The sequence below is a fragment of the Cuculus canorus genome, chromosome 5 (genome assembly GCF_017976375.1).
Source record: "Cuculus canorus isolate bCucCan1 chromosome 5, bCucCan1.pri, whole genome shotgun sequence".
Taxonomy (NCBI): Eukaryota; Metazoa; Chordata; class Aves; order Cuculiformes; family Cuculidae; genus Cuculus; species Cuculus canorus.
This window is the reverse complement of record NC_071405.1, coordinates 3,131,423-3,154,758: the sequence shown is the minus strand read 5'-3', so window position 1 is coordinate 3,154,758 and position 23,336 is coordinate 3,131,423. Positions and strand designations below refer to the sequence as shown.

Here is a 23,336-nt window from a genome sequence, read left to right as displayed (position 1 = left end):
TTCCATAGGAAAGAGGCTTTGGGACAAGGTTGCTTTCAGAGTTTCAAAGAATCATAGATCCATTTGGTTGGGAAAGACCTATGAGATCATTGGGTCCAACTGTACCTGTCCACTACTAAACCAGATCCCTGAGCACCTCGTCTGCCCAGCCTTTAAATCCCTCAAGGGATGGGGACTCCACCACCTCCCTGGGCAGCCTCTGCCAGGGCCTGAGAACACTTTCTGTGAAGAAACTTTTCCTCATATCCAATCCAAACCTCCCCTGGTGCAACTTGAGGCCTTGTCCTCATCCCATCGCTTGTTACTTGGGAGAGGAGACCAACAGGCACCTCACTCCAACCTCCTTTCAGGCAGTTGTAGACAGTAATGAAGTCTCCCCTGAGTCTCCTTTTATCCAGACTAAACAACCCCAGGTCCTTCAGCCACTCCTTGTTCTCCAGCCCCTTCCCCAGTTCTGTTCCCTTCTCTGGATGTGCTCCAGGACTTCATGTCTTTCTTGTAGTGAGGGGCCCAAACCTAAACGCAGGATTCGAGGTGTGGCCTCATCAGCACCAAGTCCAGGGCCACAATTCCCTGGACCTGCTGGCCACACTGTCTGGAATTCAAGCCAAGCTATTGGCCTTCTTGGCCCCCTGGGCCACTGCTGGCTCATGTTCAGCTGCTGTCAACCAACACCCCCAGGTCCTTCTCTGCCAGTTTCCCTGCTAGCCTCAAGGCTGAGCACCAAGCACCACCCAAAAGACAGTTTCAACAGCAACCGTGACAAACGGCGTGGCTTTAGCCCGTTCCCAAGAGGCGTGAGATGCCTCAGGGAGAGTCGCTTCTTCCCCAGCAGAGCTCCAGGCAATGCTACCAACTGCCTCCTCCAGGCAAGCATCTCCCACTGCCTTCAGCCACGGCCACTGTGAGGATGGGGAAGCCCTGGCCCAGGTTGCCTAGTGAATCCGTGGCTGCCCCATCCCTGGAGGTGTTCAAGGCCAGGTTGGATGGGGCTTGAAGCCCCTGATCCAGCCCCTGCCCATGGCAGTGGGGTGGAACTGGGTGATCTTTAAGGCTCCTTCTGATCCAGATCACTCTATGATTCTATGATCACATGCCTGAACATCCTCCACAAACATCACCATGAACACCACCGAATCCTGGCTGCCATAACGTGCTTTTGGCAGCTGCTCAGCAGCAGACACCACCTCACAGCATCCCTCTCAGCCAAGAGCCAATTCCCGAGCCGCGCTACCTTTATCCTGTCGATGTTGGCCTCCATCTTCAGCTGCTCCACCAGCTTGCGGGCTTGCGCTATGCTAGCAGTGTTGTTGCTAGCCATGGGCAGGCCAAGCGCGCTCTCCGGATGGACTGCGGGCATAAACACATGTGGGTGAACTCTTGGGCAGGACGGAGAGCTGCTCCCAGCCCTGAAAGCGCCCAAATGATGGGCTGGAGTTGCATGTGTTGAGCTGTGAGATCTGAGCTGTGTGAATGAAGGTGTAAGGTTGGGAGATGCAGATGGGGGCGTTTCAGTCAGCGTTTAATCCTCTATTTATACAAGGGCAGGGAGCTGCCGGCTTTTGTGGGTATGTGGGTAGTCACACACTGCCAACATCACCCTCCCGTGCCCTCTCCATTGTCCCCAGAGCAGGGGATGCCCTATGAACCTTGCTTAAGAGCCACTGGGACCTCCTAGAGCACAGCCCGCAGCCACAGGACCTCAGCTGAGCTGTACTTTGGCTTTTGCTGTTGTATGAAAGGCTGTGGTGTCCCCAAGGCAAAGGAAACCAGAGAACAGGCTCCCCCCAAAGCAGCCATGCCAGGCACATCCTCCAGCAGGTGCCCAGCGTCCCGTGTCCCTTGGCCTCCCTTGCTTTGTCCCTGCTGCCAACTTTGAGCATTGAGATGCTAAACAGGATGCTGGAGTTTCCTGTTTCTTGCCATTTCTACCCCAGGCAGGCGGCGGATGCTCATTAAGTCCACGCCGTCTCGAGCACGGATGTTTTTTCCGTTAACTTATAACAGTCACGAGCTCTGGCAGTGGCAGCCAGAGATGTTTGGCTCCTCCAGCAGCCAATGGTTTCATAAGCACCGAGTATCTTAGAGCGGAGACTGAGCTGTGCTGTGCTAACCCCTGCCTGGCTGGGGCTGCCTCTGACCTCAGAAAATGGGGGTGTGGGAGATGTTCTGCACAGCGAGCCCACCACCAGCCCCTCAGTGGTGGGAGAAGGATGGCCCAGCCCTAAAATGAAGAGTTTGTGGCGTTTTAGGGAGGACACTGAATAGCTGTGGGCACCTTCAGCTCAAACCTATCTTGATATAAGGGTGTTTGGAAAGAAGCTCACCCTGGGACCTAAAGAACAAAGCAACCTGGCACTGAGCAAGGTGCCCATGCTTGGAGGGGACCAGAGAGCGAGCTGTGCCAGGGCCACTTGGGGGTTCAGGATGAGATCATTCAACACAGGAAGGACATGGATCTGTTGGAGCAACGGAGGAGGCCATGGAGATGATCTGAGGGCTGGAGCACCTCCCATACGAGGATAGGCTGAGAGAGTTGGGGATTTTCAGTCTGGAGAAGAGAAGGCTCCGAGGAGACCCTGTAACAACCTTCCAGTACTGAAAGGAGCTCCAGGAAAGCTGGAGAGGAGCTCTGGATCAGGGAGTGCACGGACAGGACAAGGGACAATGGTTTTCAGCTGCAAGAGGAGAGATTGAGATGATATCTTAGGAAGAAATGTTTTGCTGTGACGTTAGTGAGACCCTGGCCCAGGGTGCCCAGAGCAGTGGTGGCTGCCCCATCCCTGGAGGGGTTCAAGGCCAGGTTGGATGGGGCTTGGAGCCCCTGATCCAGTGGGAGGTGTCCCTGCCTACGGCAGGGTGTGGGACTGGATGGGCTTTGGGGTCCCTTCCAACCCAAACCATTCCATGATTCTACCATCCTATGATCCCTCCCCAGCCACACCCTTTCCCATCAGGAAGCACGAGAAGGAGGTTTTTTTTTTTTTTTACCAGAAGCAGGTCTCTCAGGTGATTTGTGTCTCTAGAGAAGATCTGCTCCTCTTGCCCGTTCGCTACCTTTAAATAAAGAGAACACACAGAAAAAAAGAGCCACGTTAGGTTGCTGTGATGCCACTCAACCCAATGTGATCATTATTTATGACACCAGGAAACCCACAACCCTCACAGATGCCGAGTCCCATACCCCGCCGGTGAGCCAGAAAGGCTGTGGGTTTCCTTCCGTATGCCCCGCTCCTCCCGTGCTCTCCAAGCACAGCCCCCCAGCAACAATATTTGTTTGTATTCAGTGAGGTTTTCAGCACAGGAAGAGGTTTCAACTCTCCGAGGGCTGTTGGCAGCCAAGCTTTTAGCTGTTGCCCAGCTTGCGGCGAGCCCTGCCACACATCCGAGCACGGCGAGACGAGATGCCAAGCACCACATGCGATCGAATCGTCTGCTGCACAGAGCAGGGTGGAAAGAGCATCCCCCAGGGAAAGGCTGCCAAAATCCACCCCCTTGAGCCACAACCCAGCTCCCACCGAGCATCCCTGCCAGCCTGAGCTCCTGCCCGAGTCTGTCCTCATTGGGCAAAGCTCTGCGCCATTGCTTGAGGTTTAGTTCAAGCATTTATGTTGTGTTTTTTTCTCAGCTCTGCTCCAGTTTCTTTGCTGGCAGCAGGCTACCAGGGTGCCTCTCTCCTGCTTTTGCTTTCTGTTCTCCCTGCAAAGCCACAAAGCGGATGGTGGTGGTGGTGCCAGCCTGTTTCTGGCACGGCAACCAGCACTGGGCTGGTGGAAAAGCCAACGGCCACGTAGGTTCACCAAAGCCTATATCACCCAACGTACCTTTGCATGGTTTGGATCCCACAGGGACTTCTTTTAATGCAGCAAATGTTATTCTCAGTGATTTTGTGCCCATTTCATATAGAGGAGAGTGGTTTGTTGCTGCTCTGGAGGCAAGAAGCCTCTTCGGGGCTGAAATTTAATGCCTTGGGAGGAGGCAAGGCAGCGGGGAGGGCTTGTATAAAATGTTGTGACAGCCCCGATCTGTTAAAAAAATACACGTATCCAACCATGCTAGCACCATCGTGCAAGGAACCCCTCCCATGCTCTTACTACATCCAGCCCTAGCGGCGCTAAGGTGGAGGAGATGGCCTCAAAAACAAGGCCAGAGAAGACTGAGACCTGCTGGAACAAAGGAGGGGACATCTATGTGAGCACCCCACCATTGCACCAGGCTGCTGAGATGATGCCAGGGACCCAGAGGCAGCCTGCAGGACCCTGGTGTCACCAGGAGTCGGCCACGTGTCCCGACCACACTTGGCCCCTCTGCAGAAACCTGATGTAAGAACTAATCAATCAATAAAAGGAGCCATTGCACACGAGGGACACGCGCCAGCACTCATCACATCACCCCTATTTATCTATAGGTCCCCTCCAGCTGGCAGAGCTCAGCTCCTGACCCTACCCACCAAAATCCCAGCCATAGAGCTAAAAATCATGGAATCATAGAATAGTTCAGATTGGAAGGGACCTCAAAACCCATCCTGTTCCACCCCACCCTGCCATGGGCAGGGACACCTCCCACTGGATCAGGGGGTCCAAGCCCCATCCAACCTGGTCTTGAACACCTCCAGGGATGGGGCAGCAACAACTTCCCTGGGCAACCTGGGACAGTGCCTCCCCACTCTCGTGGTGAAGAAATTCCTCCTTATGGCCAGTCTAAATCTACCCCTCTCCAGTTTATTCCCATTGCCCCTCGTTCTATCACTCCAAGCCTTTGTGAACAGCCCCTTTCCTGCTTTCCTGTAGCCCCTTCAGGGACTGGAAGGTTGCACTGCGCTTCCCAATGTTTCCTGACCCTGTTGCCATCACAGTGCTCTTAGAATCATAGAATCACTGAGGCTGGTAAAGACCTTCAAGCTCGTCCAGTCCAACCCCACCGTGCCTACTAAACCACGTCCCCAGGTGCCACAGCCACAGGCTTTTCGATCCCCTCCAGGGATGGAGACTCCACCCCTGCCCTGGGCAGCTTTTGCCAAGGCTTCACCACTCTTTTGGTAAAGAACGTTTTCCTAATACCCAATCTAAACCTTCCCTGGCGTAACTTGAGGTCATTTCCTCTCATCCTGTTACCTGGGAGAAGAGACCCGCACCCACCTCACCACAACCTCCTTTCAGGGAGCTGCGGAGAGCGATGAGGTCTCCCCTCAGCCTCCTTTTCTCCAGATGAAACAACTCCAGGTCCCTCAGCTGCTCCTCTTTTCAAACCTGATGCTTTGGTGCTAAAGTTTGCCTTCCAAGTTTACTGGCGCTCACCAGGGGATACAGACGGTGTCTTATTCCAGCAGCTTAATGGCTCGTGTGCCTGGATAATAGGATTCCTGCCTTGGAGCCCACAGGTTAATAAGTAGGGATGATATTTTGTTTTCATGCTAATGATCTTTAGCACGTAAAGTACATGGGTATCACCTCTTTTGGGCTCTGCACTGTAATTACAACGCAGGACCTCCCCAGGTTGTTGTGACACTTGGCTCTCATGCAGAAGGGTCGCAGGTTATTGACGGCGTGTGCCAAGAGGTTGAATTCATTTAAAAGGATGCAATAAATATCTGGCCTTGGGAATTTTGCTGCTGATTTTTGCTAGCTGGTACCTCTGCTCCAAAAAAAGCCACTTGATTTATTCTCGTCTCCGTTTAATGCAAAGCCACTGACATATCTGAATGATGTTTTCTTCTTTCACCAGCCAAAACAGGCACCAAAAATTGGGATTTAATTGGGCAAGCGGTGAGAGACGTCCCTGATGTCAGGGCACTGACCCAGCGTTTACAGCCCTGTCTGCTCGTCTTCTGCTCGCTCTGGCTTTGCTGAAATCTTCAGCTTTTACCCAAGACACGAAGCAACAAAATGCAGCCATTGAGCTGCTCCCCGTTGCCATTTCAGCACACAATGGGATGAGACTGGGGTTTAATTTGCTCTTTGTTAAAGCCACCATCACTCCAGTCCAAGGGACAACCAGCACCCTCCACCCCAGCAAGCTGATCACATCTACCTTGCTTTCTGCATGCGTTTCTCCCTCCAAGCGTATTTAGGGACCCTTCGCTGCCTTTAAATATTCCTCTGATCTGGGGAGAGCATTGTCCAAGAGCAGTGGGGGCTGCCCCATCCCTAGAGGTGTTCCAGGCCAGGTTGGATGGGGCCTGGAGCCCCTGATCCAGTGGGAGGTGTCCCTGCCCATGGCACGGGTGGGACTGGATGGGCTTTAAGGTCCCTTCCAACCCAAACCATTCCATGATTCTATGATGATTGGTGTTGCTCCCGTGCCCCCCATCCGTGGGCCAGCTGGCATGGAGGCACTGACCCAGCACACTGCCCAGCTGCTGGAGACTCGTTTAAGGCAGCAGTAAATTAATTTCATTGAATTATAGAATCATTGAGTTCCCAGCCCTGGAGGTGTTTAAAAGACAGGTAGATGAGGTGCTTAGGGATATGATTTAGCAGCGGACAGGTACAGTTGGACTCAATGATCTCAAAGGTCTTTTCCAAGCAAATGGTTCTATGATTAAGTTTGGAAAAGAGCTTTAAGTTCACCCACTCCAACCATCAGCTCAACCCACAGTGCCTACTAATGTCCCCAAGTGTCCCATCTACACATTTTTTGAACATCACTGTCCTGAGCAGCCTCTTCCAGTGCTTTACCTCTCAATCAAGAATTTTTTTCCTGATATCCAATCTAAACCTCCCCTGGTGCAACTCGAGGCTCTTAGATTTGCCAAGTTGCCTGCTGCTCCCCATCCAGCTCCATCCTGGACAGCCACCAGCGCTGTCACCTGGCACAAGCTGCTTTCCCACAATCTTGACTGAGGCAAAATGCTGGGTGCAACACAAAAAAAAACCACTGCAAAAGGAGCAAATCTTCATGCCGGAGCAATCAAACCCTCCTGCTAAGCTGCCATCCAATTCCTTCCTCCCAAACTGGGCTCCTAAGGAGCCCTGGCATCCCACAGCTGCCAGCTCTGCTTCCAAGAGTAATCAGCCTTCGTTTGCCAGCTCCTCGGCAGCACAAGCTGCCACCTGCTTTGCACCAGCCCAAACTTCACAAAATCTGAGCCCCAAGCTATTTTTCTCCCTTTTCCCTTGTGTTTCATCTCAAGTTGCTTTTGGGTGGAGACCACATTTCTCCTAAATGTTTTAAAAAATGGCATTTTAAGTCCAAAGTCATTATTTAGTCCGATTCCCTTAAACAGGTGGCTCTTAAGAGATTACAGAAGGGGGATCTCAAGAACATTCTGCACTGGTTTAGGTCCATCGCTGTTCAAAGGTAGTGCTATTCCCGGCTGTGATCGCAGCATCTGTGCCAAGTCCTTTCTTACGTTCTTGAAGGTGCAAATGCGCAGGGACTGCGATTTAACAGGTGTCACAAGACAAATCCTTCATCTCTAGGGGTCTGCGGCCTTTGCCCACCCAACTGTGGTCCTCCACATTTTAAACCTGTGGATCGTATCCTCTCTAGTCACCCAAGTCTTATGAGGAGCAGCCCAGAGAACTAGGATTGTTTAGCCTGGAGGAGGCAGAAAGGGGGACCTCATTGCTCCCTGAAAGGAGCTTGTGGTAATTACAGAATCACCAGGTTGGAAAGGACCCACTGGATCATCGAGTCCAACCATTCCTAACACTCCCTAAACCATGTTCCTCAGCACTTCATCCACCCGTTCCTTAAACACCTCCAGGGAAGGCGACTCGACCCCCTCCCTGGGCAGCTGTTCCAGTGCCCAATGACTCTTACTGTGAAGAATTTTTTTCTGATATCCAACCTGACCCTCCCCTGGCGGAGCTTCAGGCCATTCCCTCTTGTCCTGTCCTCAGTCACTTGGGAGAAGAGCCCAGCTCCCTCCTCTCCACAACCTCCTTTTAGGTAGTTGTAGAGCTTGTGGTAAGGTGGTGTTGGTCTCTTCTCACAAGTAACAAGTGATGGGATGAGAGGAAATGACCTCAAGTGACATTAGGGGAGGTTTAGACTGGATATTAGGAAAAATTTCTTTACTGACAGCGGTGAAGCCCCAGCAGAGGCTGCGCAGGGCAGTGGGGGAGTCTCCATCCCTGAAGGGGGTTCAAACAGCATGTAGATGTGGCACTGGGGGACATGGTTTAGTAGGCATGGGGGTGCTGGGCTGGCAGTTGGACTAGATGAGCTTAGAGGTCTTTTCCAACCTTCCTGATTCTGTGATTCCATTCTATGATTAATGAGATTCTGGTTTTCCAGACTTTTTTCCACTTCAAAGTGCATTTTTTTCTCTGCTTGGGGGGAAAAAATGTTCTCGCACCTCCTGGCTGAACCGAAAGGAAAAGCAAGTGGCTCTGCAGGAAAGAAACCAAAAGTGCTGACAGTTGCCAGGGCAAAACCTCACTGTTCCTCCTCATTAAAGACCGAAAGCAGCACTGCACGGCATCGCCCACCACTGAGAATGACACCTTTTTGGAGTGAAAGAAGGACCCTCCCTGCTTCTTGGTTTCAATCCAAAAGGCATCACTGGTGCACCAGCGTGAATTGAGAAACCAGTACTGATTCTATGATTTTCCACCCGGCTGGAAGTAAAGTGGGTTGTACCAAAAAGAGTGTTGGAGTTCAGCCTGGAGAAGGCACCAGGGAGACCTTAGAGCAGCTTCCAGCACTGAAAGGGGCTCCAGGAAAGCTGGAGAGGGGCTCTGGATCAGGGAGTGCAGAGATACAATATGGGGAACAGTTTTCAGCTGAAAGAGGGGAGATTGAGATGACACCCTAGGAAGAAATGTTCTCCTGTGAGGGTGGGGAGGCCCTGGCCCAGGTTGCCCAGAGCAGTGGTGGCTGCCCCATCCCTGGAGGGGTTCCAGGCCAGGTTGGATGGGGCTTGGAGCCCCTGATCCAGTGAGAGGTGTCCCTGCCCATGGCAGAGGGGTTGGAATTGGATGGGCTTTGAGGTTCCTGCCAACCCAAACCATTCCATGATTCAATGAAAGTAGGCAAACCCCACTGGAACAGCCAGGATTTTGGGGACACAGCACTCTGAGCTGTTCCTACCAAGTATCAAACACTGACAAATCCAGTCCATGGAGTCACCCAGAAGTATTTTTTTGGTCCAGAAAAGGTGCCAGGCTGGGATACGATCCAGCTCTCATTCACACTGGGATTGCTTCGGGCATTCTGGACCAATACAGGTCACAGAATCATGGAATCATTAAGGTTGGAAAAGACCTCTACGATCATCCAGTCCAAGCGTCAGCCCAAATTACCTCAGTTCATGCTGAGGTGAGCAGGCTTACCTGAAAATTGCCCTTTTCCTCCCCACAAACCAGGCATGACGCAGCATCCAGAAGGGACAACCAAGCTGACGGCTGTGCCATTGCCCTCCCCGCAGCCCATGGTGCTGGTCACCAGCCAGCTGGAACATGGGGAACCCCGGTGTGGACTGGGTGGCTTTCCAAGCCATCCTGTTGCTTTTGCTAAAAGCCATCGCTAAAAACAGGCAGCTCAGCTGAAAAAGTATTGCTAAATATATACAGAGAAACGTAAAAATATTACAGACGGAAGGAAAATAGCAACGAGCTGAGTTTCCAGAGAGTGGGAACTGGTGTAGTGACATTGATCTTGACAGCAGTTGCAGACCTGGCTGGGAAAGGAGCCCTAATCCACCCAAATTACACATTTCATTATTTCCTCTAAGCAAACAAAACCTCGATTTGTGCCCATGGGCTCCCATCACACCGCTTTTGCTTTCCTAATCCCCAGGGGTTTTATTCCCTTTTCCAATGTCCATTTTGTCACACTCGGTACCCAACAGTCTTTCAATCACTTAAGAGTAGCTTGCAGAGATGCCAGTAAATAAATAAATTCATTAATTAAAAGGTGTCAGAGTGGAAAATGAGCTTGTTTCCATAGAAACGGTTTCACTATCACACTAGCATCCCATCCCCCTTGCGAAAAAGGGGCGAGGTGGGATGGGTGCCCGTTCCGGCCCCGATGCCGGTGTTTTGCCTATGTCAGAGGGTTTTGGTGTGTGGCCTTCAGTGAAGGTGCAAAATCCATTGCCTTCTTAGCTTTGTGCTTGGATATGGTTTGGCAGGCACGATGGTGTTAGGCTGATGGTTGGACTGGATGAGCTTAGAGGTCTTTTCCAACCTTAATGTTTCCATGATACTACTAAATAAAGAGTTCAGCCCTGGAGATGGCTTTGCAGAGAGCCCAGCTTGGAATGTCCCATCCATCCACCTTGTGCTGCCAGAGACAACCATGACTGCAGCCCAGACCTCAATCTGCAGTCAATAGCATGCTTTTCCATGAAGTTTGCAAGCAGTAAAGGTTTTAGCTATATCCATAGACTCATAGAATCATGGGATCATTAATGTTGGAAAAGACCTCTAACCTCATCCAGTCCAAACATCAGCCCAACACCAGCGTGCCCACTAAATGATGTCCCAAAGGGCCATGTCTACACATTTTTTGAACACCTCCAGGGACGGAGACACCACCACTGCCCTGGGAATCCATCTGTTTGAAGAGCTGAATGTGTGCCAGAGCAGTCCACCCACTCTGAGGCTCCAGGAGAAACCTTCTTCTGAAGGGACACATACGGACCCAGAGAAGAGCTGGGTTGGGGCAGCTGCAATGGAGGCAGCTCCAACCCCATGGGTCATTTTAGGTCTCAGATGGCTTTGTCCTTTTTGCCTGGAGAAGTCACCACACTGCGCGTGTCAGGCGAAAGCGAGAAGCTCAGCTTTTTATTTTCTCACAGGCATCCTAACGGCTCAAAACGAAGGCAAACAGAAACCAACTTTAGACTTCCTTTCTTTTTTTTTCTCAGTCTGTTGTTTTTTAAGAGATCATTCAGGTGAAAGATCAGCTGCCAGACAGCACAGCCAGGAACGATGGCTCTGTTCCCTCCTGCCACCCTTCGTAGGGAATGATGGCTCTCTCCAGCCGGGTACCATGGGGAAGGGAGCATGAATCCGCTCCAGAGTTGGCACAAGGCTCCGGCATCCCTGCTCGTGCAGCAGGGTTGGACTGGATGACCTCTAAAGGTCCCTTCCATCCAAGCCATGTGATGATTTTATGGCTTTGGGAACACTGCCAGGGATGCCAATCCCTGTGCTGAAGGTCAGGGGTTTCATAGCATCATTGTTTTCCTGGCTGACAAAGCTGTAGAATCACAGAACCATAGAATCACACAACGAGATGAGTTGGAAAGAGCCCACCAGGCTCATCAAGTCCAACTCCTATCCTTGCACGAGACAACTCCAACATTCACACTGTGGGGCTGAGGGTGTTGTCCCAACGCTTCTGGAATATTTTCAGCCTTGGGGCTGTGACTGCTTCCCTGGGAGCTGTTCCAGTGCTCCACCACCCTCTGGGGGAAGAGTCTGTTCCTAATGCCCAATTTAACCCTCCATGGCATTTCTTCCTGCTATTCCCTTGGGTCCTGTTATTGAGAAGAGCTCAGCGCCTGCTCCTCCTCCTCCCCTTGTGAGGAAGCTGTAACTGCAATGAGGTCTCCTCCAGGCTGAAGAGACAAAGTGACTTCAGCCGCTCCTCATACAGCTTCCCCTCTAAACCCTTCACCAACTTTGTGGCCTCCTCTGGACCCTCTCCAGTAGCTTCGGATCCTTTTTATCCTGTGGTGCCCAAAACTGCCCCCAGCACTCACGGTGGGGCTGTCCCAGTGTGGGGCAGAGCGGGACAATCCCCTCCCTCGCCGGGATGGCGATGTAGCGCTGGATGCACCCCCGGACACAGTTGTCCTCTTGGCTGCAAGGGAGCTGGAGATTCCCAGCAAGCCAAAGAGCAACATCCTGCCTGCCCCCAGGGCCTTCGGGGAGGTAGCTCTGAAAAGGAAAAGCCACCCTACCATCATTCACTGGCAGAGGCTGCCCAGGGAGGGGGTCGAGTCGCCTTCCCTGGAGGTGTTTAAGGAACGGGTGGATGAAGTGCTTAGGGACATGGTTTAGGGAGTGTTAGGAGTGGTTGGACTCGATGATCCAATGGGTCCCTTCCAACCTGGTGATTCTGTGATTTGGGGAAAAATTATGGAAAATGTTTGGTTTTTTTTTTTTTTAAATGCAAAAGGGATAAACCCAGGGGTGTGCGCACATCAGGTGCGGGGAGGATGGGTGCCCAGGGTGCTTGGCCAAATCCTAAGGCATAAGGATGGCCAAATACCTGGTCCAACAGTCCAGGCAAGCAAAACTGCAGCCGAGCATCATCATCTTCCCATGGTCTGGGTTTTCATCAAGATTAAATGTCCCCATCGTTCTGTGAACTTATTTCTGACCTCTGGCAGTCCCCTAATCATGCTCTCCACACCCAGGCACGCTTTGTGGCAATGCTTCCAAGCAAGGGCAGCACCTGTCAGGCAACAGCCGGGCTCCTCGCTGTCTGCTGGTGTGGTGGCACAGCAAGAAAAAGACCTTGGCTGTCCCGTTTTGGTGTGACAACGGGACATATAGAATCATAGAATAGTTTGGGTTGGAAGGGACCTTAAAGATCATCCAGTTCCACCCCTCTGCCATGGGCAGGGACACCTCCCACTGGATCAGGCTGCCCAAGGCCCATCCAACCTGGCCTTGAACACCTCCAGGGATGGGGCAGCCACAACTTCCCTGGGCAACCTGTGCCAGTGTGTCACCACTCTCATCAGGAAAAAATTCTTCCTTATGTCCAGCCTAAATCTGCCCCTCTCCAGTTTATCCCCATTGCCCCTCATCCTATTCCCACAAGCCTTTGTGAACAGCCCCTCCCCAGCTTTCCTGTAGCCCCTTCAGGTACTGGAAGGTCGCTATAAGGTCTCCTTGGAGCCTTCTCTTCTCCAGGCTGAACAACCCCAACTCTCTCAGCCTGTCCTCATATGGGAGGTGCTCCAGCCCTCTGATCATCTTTGTGGCCTCCTCTTCCCCCTGTTCCAACAGCTCCATCTCCTTCTCATGTTGAGGATTCCAGAACTGGACACAGGACTCCAGATGAGGTCTCATAGGAGAGGAATCCTACCACACCATCCCCTGCGCAGCCTTTCAGGCTCTCCCACAGCAAAGGGTTCAAGCAGAAGCTCCACCTCTGTGGTCGCCAGCAGGGCTGCGCAATGCCACCGCTGCACGTCACTGAAAACGAAAATGATTTCAGGGCTGGGGGTTTTGTTGTTGTTTTTCAGTTTTTGTTTTAATTTAACAAAATGTTAAAACAAACCCAGACGCAAGCAGGAGACTGAAGGCTTGCAGCAGCTCACGTGAGCAGAGGAGTAGGATCGCAAAGAGCCTCTATCCTGCAAACTTTGCCCAGAGCAGTGGTGGCTGCCCCATCCCTGGAGGTGTTCAAGGCCAGGTTGGATGGGGCTTGGAGCCCCTGATCCAGTGGGAGGTGTCCCTGCCCATGGCAGGGGGTGGGAATGGATGGGCTTTGAGGTCCCTTCCAACCCAAACCATTCCAGGATTCTATGATAAATTCCCAGGTGGGCTTGCAGTGAAACCCTTGCAGTAAAGGATGCAGCTGTTTCTCTCTTCAAGCTGCAGTCAGCCATCATCCTACCTAGATTTTAAAAACCACTAATGCTCTTAGTTGTTTGCATTTCATTTTAATCAACTTGCCCGAGAGGAGAACATGCAGCTTCAAAAACCCCCTAAAACCACTGGCACTACCCAGAAAATGAGGGTTTCTTGGAAACATGCCATTAGAATCATAGAATCGTTAAGGTTGGAAAAAACACCTCTCAGCTCATCCAGTCCAACTGTCAGCCCAACACCACTGTGCCTGCTAAACCATATCCCCAAGTGCCACGGCCAAACTCTTTTTGAGCCCTTCCAGAGGCTTCACCACTGCCCTGAGCAGCCTCTGCCAGGGCTTCACCACTCTTTCAGTGAAGTGATAATTCCCAATATCCAATCTGAACCTCCCCTGGGGCAACTTGAGGCCCTTTCTTCTCATGCTTCCATTTGTTACTTGGGAGAAGAGCCCAGCACCCACCGCACCACAACCTCCTTCCCAGGAGCTGCAGAGAGCAATGAGGTCTCCCCTCAGCCTCCTCTTCTCCAGGATAAACAGCCCCAGCGCCCTCAATCAATCCCAGAACCCTGGAGCTCTTGACCCTTCCCCAGCTCTGAACACGCTCCAGCCCCTCGTAGCCACGCTCTGCAACACAACAAACCCTTTCTTCAGGATTATTCCCAGCCTAGCAAAACACTTCCTGAGGGGATGACTCTTCCCAGGCTGGAGTGTCTCCAATATAACCGTGCCAGGGGGAAGCTGGAGGTAACCCAGCTCTACCAACACCCACACACCAACGGAGCAGCAGTTGTACAATAAAAGCATAAATGAACTGACCAAATAAAAAAATCCCATTGAAACCCTACTACCAAAATCCATCCCGTGAGGCTCTTTCCTACCAATGCAGTGGCAGCGCGCTGGGTGGTCTGTTACTCTACAGGGCAGGAGTTTCTGCTGTAAAGGGAGACCCGAGAATCATGGAATGCTTTGGGTTGGAAGGGACCTCAAAACCCATCCAGTTCCAACCCCCTGCCATGGGCAGGGACACCTCCCACTGGATCAGGGTGCTCAAAGATCTTTGAGATCATCAAGTCCAGCCATCCCTGTCCACTACTAAACCAGATCCCTGAGCACTTCATCTCCCCGTCCTTTAAACCCCTCCAGGGATGGGGACTCCACCACCAACCTGGGCAGCCTCTGCCAGGGCTGAGAACCCTTTCTGTGAAGAAGTTTTTCCTGATGTCCTTACAGCACTCCCTTTTTCTTCCCTTGGCCTTCAAACCTCATTTTGTACCTTCCCCTAAAGGTCTTTGTCTTGACCCTGGCAAATACTTAAGAGCAGGATGTTAAAAACTGCAAGCGAGAATGCATCAGTTAATTAACATGGAATAGTAGCTTTTGGCTGCTTCCCTAATTAAGGGTCAGGAGTTCAGCGCCGTAGGAACAGATGTTGAACTCCTTTTCCTGGTACAGCATCTCATTGCTTCCTCAGCATAATTAACCATCTTTTTCCTGGGACAAGCAGCAGGGAACTGGGATTTCTGAGCAACGCGCATACAAAGAATTGATTTCAGAATCAATTTGAGTTGGTTTTGGGAAGGAATCAAGAAGTGAAGAAACCTAGAAATCATAGGTGCGACGATGCTTCTAATTAAAGGGTGATTTTGTTTTTTTCTAGAGGTCTCTCCATGGGAAAAAAGAGCTTTTGGGGGAGGGTTTCTGCTCTTTTCTGGACACCTGGGAGGTGGTGCCTGTTTCCTAGACCAAGAGCTGCACTCAGTTCTGGAGTCCTCAGCACAGGGAAGACACAGATCTGTTGGAGCGAGTCCAGAGGAGGCCACAAAGATGACCCAGTGGGAGGTGTCCCTGCCCATGGCAGGAGGGTGGAACTGGATGGGCTTTGAGGTCCCATTCAACCCAAACCATTCCATGATTTTGCACCAGCCCCTGCCACAGTTCCAGCTCGCCGGACTCATCCTTCTGCAGTACATTTTTCAGCCCGGCTAAAACAACCCCAAACCTTCTCCTTTCACTCACCGCTCCAGACCGTCGCTGTGCCAAACAACTCCTGCAGCACACGAAGCCCTCAGCTCCAGAAATCACTGCAATGAGGAATCATTCTCTGATGATTTCACCTGAACCAAACCTTTATTAGAGGTTTATTTTAAGTAACACTCACACGAAGCCTAATAAACCTTCCCAGCCGCTGGGAATCACCCAACAAGTTACATCAGCAAAGAAACAACCCCGTTAACTATCCCATTAGTTTAAGCCCCCTCCAGGAATCACCTTAGACTGCTTTAATTAGGTACCCATTGTACAAAAGAATTAATTAATTAGTGATAAGCACCTGAACCACATTACTCATAAGGCTCTATTTCAAGTTTCAAATACAGCAAACAGGTCACAGCCTACCTGCTAGAGTAGAGCAAAACCCCAGTGCTGCTGCCTTGTGTTTGTCTTCCCATCCCCGACATCAAAGCAGCAACGCTATGGAGCCTTTTTTTCCCCTGTTTTTATCTCATTTTCAGGTTTTTCACAGCATCCAGAGCTGGTGCCTTTAAAGCCACTGTTCAAAGAGTGGATGCACCACAAAGAGATCAGTTTTGGGCTCCTCACTCCAAGAAGAACATTGAGGGGCTGGAGGGCATCCAGAGAAGGGAACAGAGCTGGGGAAGGGGCTGAAGAACAAGGGTTATGAGAGGCACCTGAGGGACCTGGGGTTGTTTAGCCTGGAGAAAAGGAGCCTGAGGGGAGACCTCATCACTGTCTACAACAGCTTGAAAGGAGGTTGTGGTCAGGTGGGTGCTGGGCTCTGCTCTGAAGTAACAAGCGATGGGATGAGAAGAAACGGCCTCAAGTTGCACCAGAGGAGGTTTAGATTGGATATGAGGAAAAATTTGTTTACAGAAAGAGTGGTGAAGCCCTGGCCGAGGCTGCCCAGGACAGTGGTGGAATCTCCATCACTGGAGTGGTTCAAAAAGGGTGTAGGTGTGACACTTAGAATCACAGAATCATTAAGGTTGGAAAAGACCTCTAAGATCATCCAGTATGATTTAGTAGGCATGGTAGTGGTGGGCTGACAACTGGACTGGAGGAACTTGGAGGTCTTTTCCATCTTCAAGCATTCTCTGATTCTATGAGATGGGAGAGCTTTGCAATTCCTTTTGGAGATTTGGTGTGCCTTAGGTGTGAGTTGTGGGGTAAAACCCATATTTTGAGGCTGCAGTTATCATAGCGTTACAGAATGGTTTGGGTTGGAAGGGAGCTTAAAGCCCATCCAATCCCACCGCTTCTCCTGGCAACCTGGGCCAGTGTGAACACCTACCCTGAGAAAGGTTTCACTACAAAGCTGTTGTGCTACGGCATCACTAAGATACCCATTAAATGACTAAAGCGTTTGCTGATGGCCAGATCCCAAGCTGCAGGCGGAGGATCAACACTAAATGTGGGCGATTTCAGCAGGTTTCTAGGGGAAAAAAAATAAAGAAAATTAAAAGAGAAAAAAAAAATTCCCATGCTATTCTGTATTTTCCTAGAATCATGGAGAGGTTTGAGTTGGAAAGGACCTCAAAGCCCATCCAGTTCCACTCCTCTGCCATGGGCAGGGACACCTCCCACTGGATCAGGTTGCTCCAGCATGGCTTTAAACACCTCCAGGGATGGGGCATTTTCACTATTAATAAATATGAAAAGTAATTTATTGTGATTTGCGCTGGCCTCAACTTTCCATGGCCAGTAATTTCCCTCCTGGCAAACCTGGAGCCGCCAGGGGGGTTTCTTTGAGCCGGCAGTCGCGAACAGGCTGCAGAACCTGGTGGTGCTGCAAACCCGGTTAGCTGGGGCTGGCTGGGGAGAAGTAGGTTGCTCCTCTGTCCTCGGTCGCTGAGCTGACCCATATTATCTCAATTAAATTTCACTTTTGCAGCCCACTGCTGCCTCTTTTTTTTTCTCCTCTAACCTAATGCATTTCGGTCTAAAGTAGGACCTGGCTGCGAGGACACCTGGGTCCTTCCCGCTGCGATGAGCAGAATTGGGACAGGGATGTGGAAAGGGGATGGAGAGGAGGCAGTGGGCTTGTCAGCCTCCCCCCACTCAGCCCTGACCCACCTGCGTTTCCCCTCACCTGCAAACCAGCAAAAATCACTTTTCTCCCCCAAGCTGCGCCCTCAATGCCTTTCCCACGCTTTTGCGTCTCCATCCTCACCACTTCCTAACCTCCACATACAACGTCTTGGTTTTCCCACGGAGCCCCACATCCCTGAACCAGCTTGGTTTCCCCTTCGAACACACACACACACACACACAAAGCATCCCCTGCCACGCTTCCTGCTGAGTCAACGGCCCTGCTTTTACCACCGCCCGTTATTCCGGCTGTATTGTGAAACCACTCGTGCTCAGCAAACACTGATATCACCCAGCCAGGAGGAGAAACAACCCCGGAGCCGCCAGCCTGGGCGGTGGTTTCACACTTACAATATCAAACATTGCCAAAAGCGAAAGAAACAACAAGCAAAGGGCAAAAAAAATGAAAGCTAAAAGAACTACAAACCTTGGATTAAGCAGCGCAAGACAGCATCGCCCTCCCCTCCCGCGCATCGATACCTTCCGTACGGGAGATCAATCCATCCTGGCTGTGTCGCGGACCCCACATCCTTCATTTATCCCCCCCCCAGAGCTTTAATCTTTCTGCCTAACGAGGAGCCGCTGCATTTGGCCCTTTCTGCTCTGCTTTCCCAAGGATAAGTGCCTTTCCCTGCCTACCTGGCTGCCGGGAAGCCTCGGCGCGGGGCTACGCCGTCGCTTTCTAGGTTCTTCCCTATGAAAATCACTGAAGGCGGTTGCTTTTTGGGGGGGGTTGGGTTTTGGTTCCAGGTAGGATGGAGGAGCAGCAACGATTCACAGCCAGCCGAACTTTGACATCAATTAATGGAAACGCTTACACAGGGCTGCGATTTAGGCTTAAAAAAAAAAACCATCAGTGCCTCCCTTATTCGCTGCTTATGCCTGGGTTGCGGCATTAAAATAATCTTTTTATCCCCCCCTGGCACCACACAGAGGGAGGAGGCAGGGGCCCTCCCTGCTGGGGAGCGAGAGGAGCACCGGACACGGGTACAACCCCCCCCAAGCGAGGATGTGAGGCTGAGCAGCAATTATATGAAATTAGCTGATAAATAATGCAAAGCGTTTTGATGGTACCAGCCCTGCAAGCCCTGCAGAAACACCATCGCGGCTCCGCGAGATGAAAAACACAAGGATGGAGAGCAATCAGGTCAGCGTGATTTGAATACTTGAATCTACAGCCCTTCTGAAATGCTGTCCTCGGGGCACGCTGGAGCTCCAGCCCCACAGCAGAGCCACCAAACTACCGCCTCTTCGCAAGATCCTACACAAACGGATGGGACTCCACCAGACCCGGTCAACGTTCAATGCCGTCCCATCCAAGGTGAGAGACCTCTGCTTGGGCACTTTCTAGCATGAGCAGAGCTGCTCCAGCAGCAGACACAGTCCTGAGGACTTTTAGAAGAGGTCTGAATAGGTTTACACGTTGGGGATGGCTGATGATCTCCTAAGGACCCCAAACCATTGCAGGCCTAGAGAAGGGGTAGAAGGTCCCCATGAAGGCATGCAGAGATGTGAAGAAGACCTAGCTGCATGGAGAAGACCTTGGATGGCTTTAAATGGCTTTAAATTGGAGGAGGGAAGGGTTAGATTAGGCATTAGGAAGGAATTCTTCTCAATGAGGGTGGTGAGGCCCTGGCCCAGGTTGCCCAGAGAAATTGTGGTTGCCCCATCCCTGGAGGTATTCAAGGCCAGGCTGGATGAGGCTTGGAGCAACCTGATCCAGTGGGAGGTGTCCCTGCCCATGGCAGAGGGTTGGAACTAGATAGGCTTTAAGGTCCTTTCCAACCCAAACCATTCTTATTCTATGATTCTAAGACCTCTCTATTTCTCCATGACACCTTGAGGGCACCTGGACCCACACGGACTTACACAATGCTCATGGGGACAGCACTGATCTGCCCATGGTGTTGGCCCTACTCTGGTGGGACCAGACACCTTGAGATTTCCCCTCCAACTAAATGAGTCACGATGGTTCATTACTGTTTGCTCACTGGAAAGCCCCTGAGGGATCCAGAAAACAACCTGAAAATGATGGGGAGGTGGCAGAAACTCTTGGGCAACTCTCCGTACGACTACCAGCTCTCGAGACTAACACAGTCCAGTCTGGCAAAAGCCAAAACCACAGCTGGAGACTTCTTCCACAACAAACCTGCACAGCACAGGCAATCAACAACTTGGAATTGGATCTGCAAAACCAGCCAGCTCCCTCCTTTATCCCTACTCAAGAAGTCATGGAGAGGTAACTATCTACTCATGCTCTTCATCCAACTCCTGCCAACATGGGTCGAATTTAAGAGCTGATACAAGCAGAGGAGCCCTTGGAGCCAACACAACCATAATGCAAGTGAGATAAAACTGCACCACATGCTGATGGAGCAGTCCCCAGAGCAGGGAAGGAAGCCAAAACCCAACCATGAATCCAAAACCCAACCGTAAGGACAAACCTCAGCCACCTTGTACATAGAGGGCCATGGGTGAGGAAGCCTCCACCATGCAAATGTGATGGTCAGATGTTTTCTGCACACACACTGGGACCCCGGGAAGGAAGACGCATCCCACAAATGATCAGCAGATCAGGGTTCATAAGAGCCTCACTGAAGGGTGGAGAGGAAGCGCCAGCCCAAGACACCTCCCATGAGCGGCTGCGGTCAGAGCAGCAAACAGCAGAGTTCTAATGAACAGAAACTTTATGGAGATCACGAGAGGTCTGAGTTTGTCAGATAAGAAGAAAGAACAGGAAATGTACTACCAAGCAGCTAAAGACCGAGTCCGTTCACCTCCAGGGTAACTAACAAGCTCTGTGCAGCTCATTCAGGCCACACCTCAGGGCTTCCAAAGACTACCTAGAGAAGACATCTACAATAATCCTCCTCCTAACGGGCACCAGCTGCCCAAGCCCCCATAGGACCCTAGAAAAAGGGGCACTGAGAATTTCTCCTGTTGCTTTGGTCCTCAGGAGACTCAGACCAAGGTCTTGGTGTCCCTGCATCTGACATGGCCCTCTCAAGAGGCAAAAGGCAGTGAGAATCTGGCTGGAGGAGAGTTTGGGAGCAGCAGGACAGTGAGGAGATGGTGTCCCTGGGCTCCATGAGTGCAGAGAGACCTCTGGGGACATTTAACCTTCCCCCAAAGTCATAAACCTCAACAGGCTGGATATGGCCTGTGCCTAAGGAGCCACAGACACCATATTGACCTAAGAAGATGTCTGCAGACACTGGGGACACTTTTATCCCCCTCAGACTGGCGTCTGCAGATGCGAAAGTAAAAGAAGCAGCAGGAAGAAGGTGGTCTCCTCAACTCACCTGCCCCATAGATCTCCTGCCCCGCAGTGTCCTCTATGTGTGCGGCCCCGGGCTCTCCGCTGGGCACAGCCCCAACCCCACAAGCAGATGATGGATGTTTATCTGCTCTCCCACATCCTCAACACCTGCCCGTTCCTCCCAAGGTCTGGTCGAAGAGGAACACATTAAAGTGGAGAATAAACCATTGCAAGGCAATTTCGGCCTTGGAACAGCTCATGTGTCACCTTCCTCCTGCCGACAGCAGTCTCCCACCCTGACTTAGCTGACACATCCCATTCTTCTCAGCCCCCGTGGGTGATGGACAACCCACCACGGAGGGTTTGAGGCACCCCAGCCCAACACTGTGGTGAAGCTGAGACCAAAGCAGCTGTGCCACAGCTCTTCGCTTTGGGTTCAGCCCTTTGGAAAACCCAAACCCAACTGAAGCTTTTGAGGAAGGAGAAGGACAAGCCCAGAGACCAAAACTCATCCCATGGGTACTCCTCACCCGAGCTCTACCCCAAACCAGGCATTATGGCTGTAAACATAGCAAAGCCCTAAAGATGATGCACGCTGCACACAGAAACACGTTGGCACCGTCCTTGGCATCCCCTGGTGACAGCAGGATCATGCAGACACCTTTCTGGCATCCCTGTTGCGTTCAAGATCCGTTCCTCAATTGCCACCACCTTCTTTATCCTGCTCCCCTCCCTTCACTGCATCCACTCCAAAGCCAAACCAAAGACACCAGGACTGAAAACGAATTAAATCAATACCGAACATCTCAAATCTGCCAGGGCTGGCACGTTCTCACCCTAAATGGTCCACAAAGCACAATCCTCCAAACCCACGAGTACTGCAATGCACTCAGTCTGCAGGAACTCATAGCTAAGAGGAGGGTTTTGAGATGACTGAAGCCTGAAGCATCGCTTCAGCGTCCCACTTGAGGAGATAATGCCTCAGGCTTGTGACACTCGCTCTTGTGCCATGCTTGGAGGTGCTCCCCATGCCATCCCAGGAGAATGCTGCAACAGGTTCAACGCTCCCGCAGTTCATCCACCTTCAGCTCCCCGTCTCTCCTCAGGGACGCGGCTCAGAAAGGAGAGGCAAGAGAGAAAACACAGCTTCTCCGCGTCCATGCAGATCTGGCAGGTACATGGGGACACCTTGGCTGTCCCCAGGCTGGGGGAGCATAAGGGTTCTGGTCCCACCACAACCTCTGCTTTTCCCTGGCTGCAAGGACTTGATGCAAACAAGCCAAGAAAAATTTTGATTAAAAGAGAATCGGCAAACACAGGTGTCAGTGTTGGCACAAATCCCGCCCTGGAGCAAGCCTGGGGCTGGAGCTACACTGATGTTCACCACAACTTGGCATAAACCTCAAAAAGTAAGGGTGGGGAGGCCCTGGCAGAGGTTGCCCAGAGAAGTGGTGGCTTCTCCATCTCTGGAGGTGTTCCAGGACAGGTTGGATGGGGCTTGGAGCATAGAAGGTCCCCATGAAGGTACGTAGAGATGTGAAGAAGACCTGGCTGCATGGAGGAGACCTTGGGTGGCTTTAAATGGCTTTAAACTGAGGGGGGAAGGTTTAGATTAGACATTAGGAAGGAATTCTTGATGAGGGTAGTGAGGCCCTGGCCCAGGTTGCCCCGAGAAACTGTGGTTGCCCCATCCCTGGAGGTGTTCAAGGCCAGGTTGGATGGGGCTTGGAGCCCCTGATCCGGTGGGAGGTGTCCCTGCCCATGGCAGGGGATGGGACTGGATGGGCTTTGAGGTCCCTTCCAACCCAACCCATTGCATGGTTCTATGATAATTAATGCACAAATCCACCCCAGCGCTGTCACTGTTTTCCCTGAGGTTCCAGCATGGAGAGCAGTGGGGCTGCTGAGCTGCTCCTACGTGGACAGGCAGAAAACGGGGGTTTCTCAGCACTGGCTTTGAACATCTCCCATAATTAGCTCTGTGTCTCTGTGCAGAAGTGCTGGTGATGGCACAGGGCACCGACGTCCCCGCGGTCCCCACTGCAGCTGGTGGCTTTGTCAGTGAGGACGGGAGCTCAGGGAGGCAGCTCAGCCATAGCAGGCAGCAGCCAGGCTTCGGAGCTGAGCTTTGATCACCCTGGTCATGACGATGCCGGAGGTTGCAGGAGGGACAGGGTAAAACCAGCAACACAGTGCACTTTGCAATGGGAATATCCCATGCTGTGCCAGGGATTTTCCCCTTTGGTGGGATCAAGGAAGGAGCAGTGATGCTCAGGATCCTTGATATGCTCCGAGGCTCAGGCAAGGCTGCTCCTTCCCATCCGAGTCGCTCCCTCTTACAAACGCAGCAAGGACCTTCCCAGCCAGGAGAGCCGGGAAGGAGCATCACAGGAACAACAGGACCAACATTCCTTCCCAAAGTGTCCAGAAGTGCAAGCAAGGGTGGGCTGATAAACCTGTTAAATCAAGA

General features: G+C 51.8%; 1 protein-coding gene across 3 annotated transcripts in view; it reads right to left on the bottom strand.

The window, feature by feature from the left end:
* The window catches only part of GNG2 (G protein subunit gamma 2), a 32,780-nt gene that overhangs the window by 4,350 nt on the left and 5,094 nt on the right, over positions 1 to 23,336 (bottom strand). The window contains exons 2-4 of one of the 3 annotated variants that reach the window (XM_054068422.1): positions 15,520 to 15,584; positions 2,992 to 3,057; positions 1,235 to 1,350 (exon numbers count right to left, since the gene is read on the bottom strand). In XM_054068422.1, the coding sequence (XP_053924397.1) occupies positions 1,235 to 1,321 (87 nt within the window). In that variant the 5' untranslated portion in view covers positions 1,322 to 1,350; positions 2,992 to 3,057; positions 15,520 to 15,584. Of the gene's footprint in view, positions 1 to 1,234; positions 1,351 to 2,991; positions 3,058 to 15,519; positions 15,585 to 18,246; positions 18,320 to 23,336 lie in introns of those variants that run through there. The other 2 variants (XM_054068423.1, XM_009558782.2) reach the window with 2 other exon arrangements.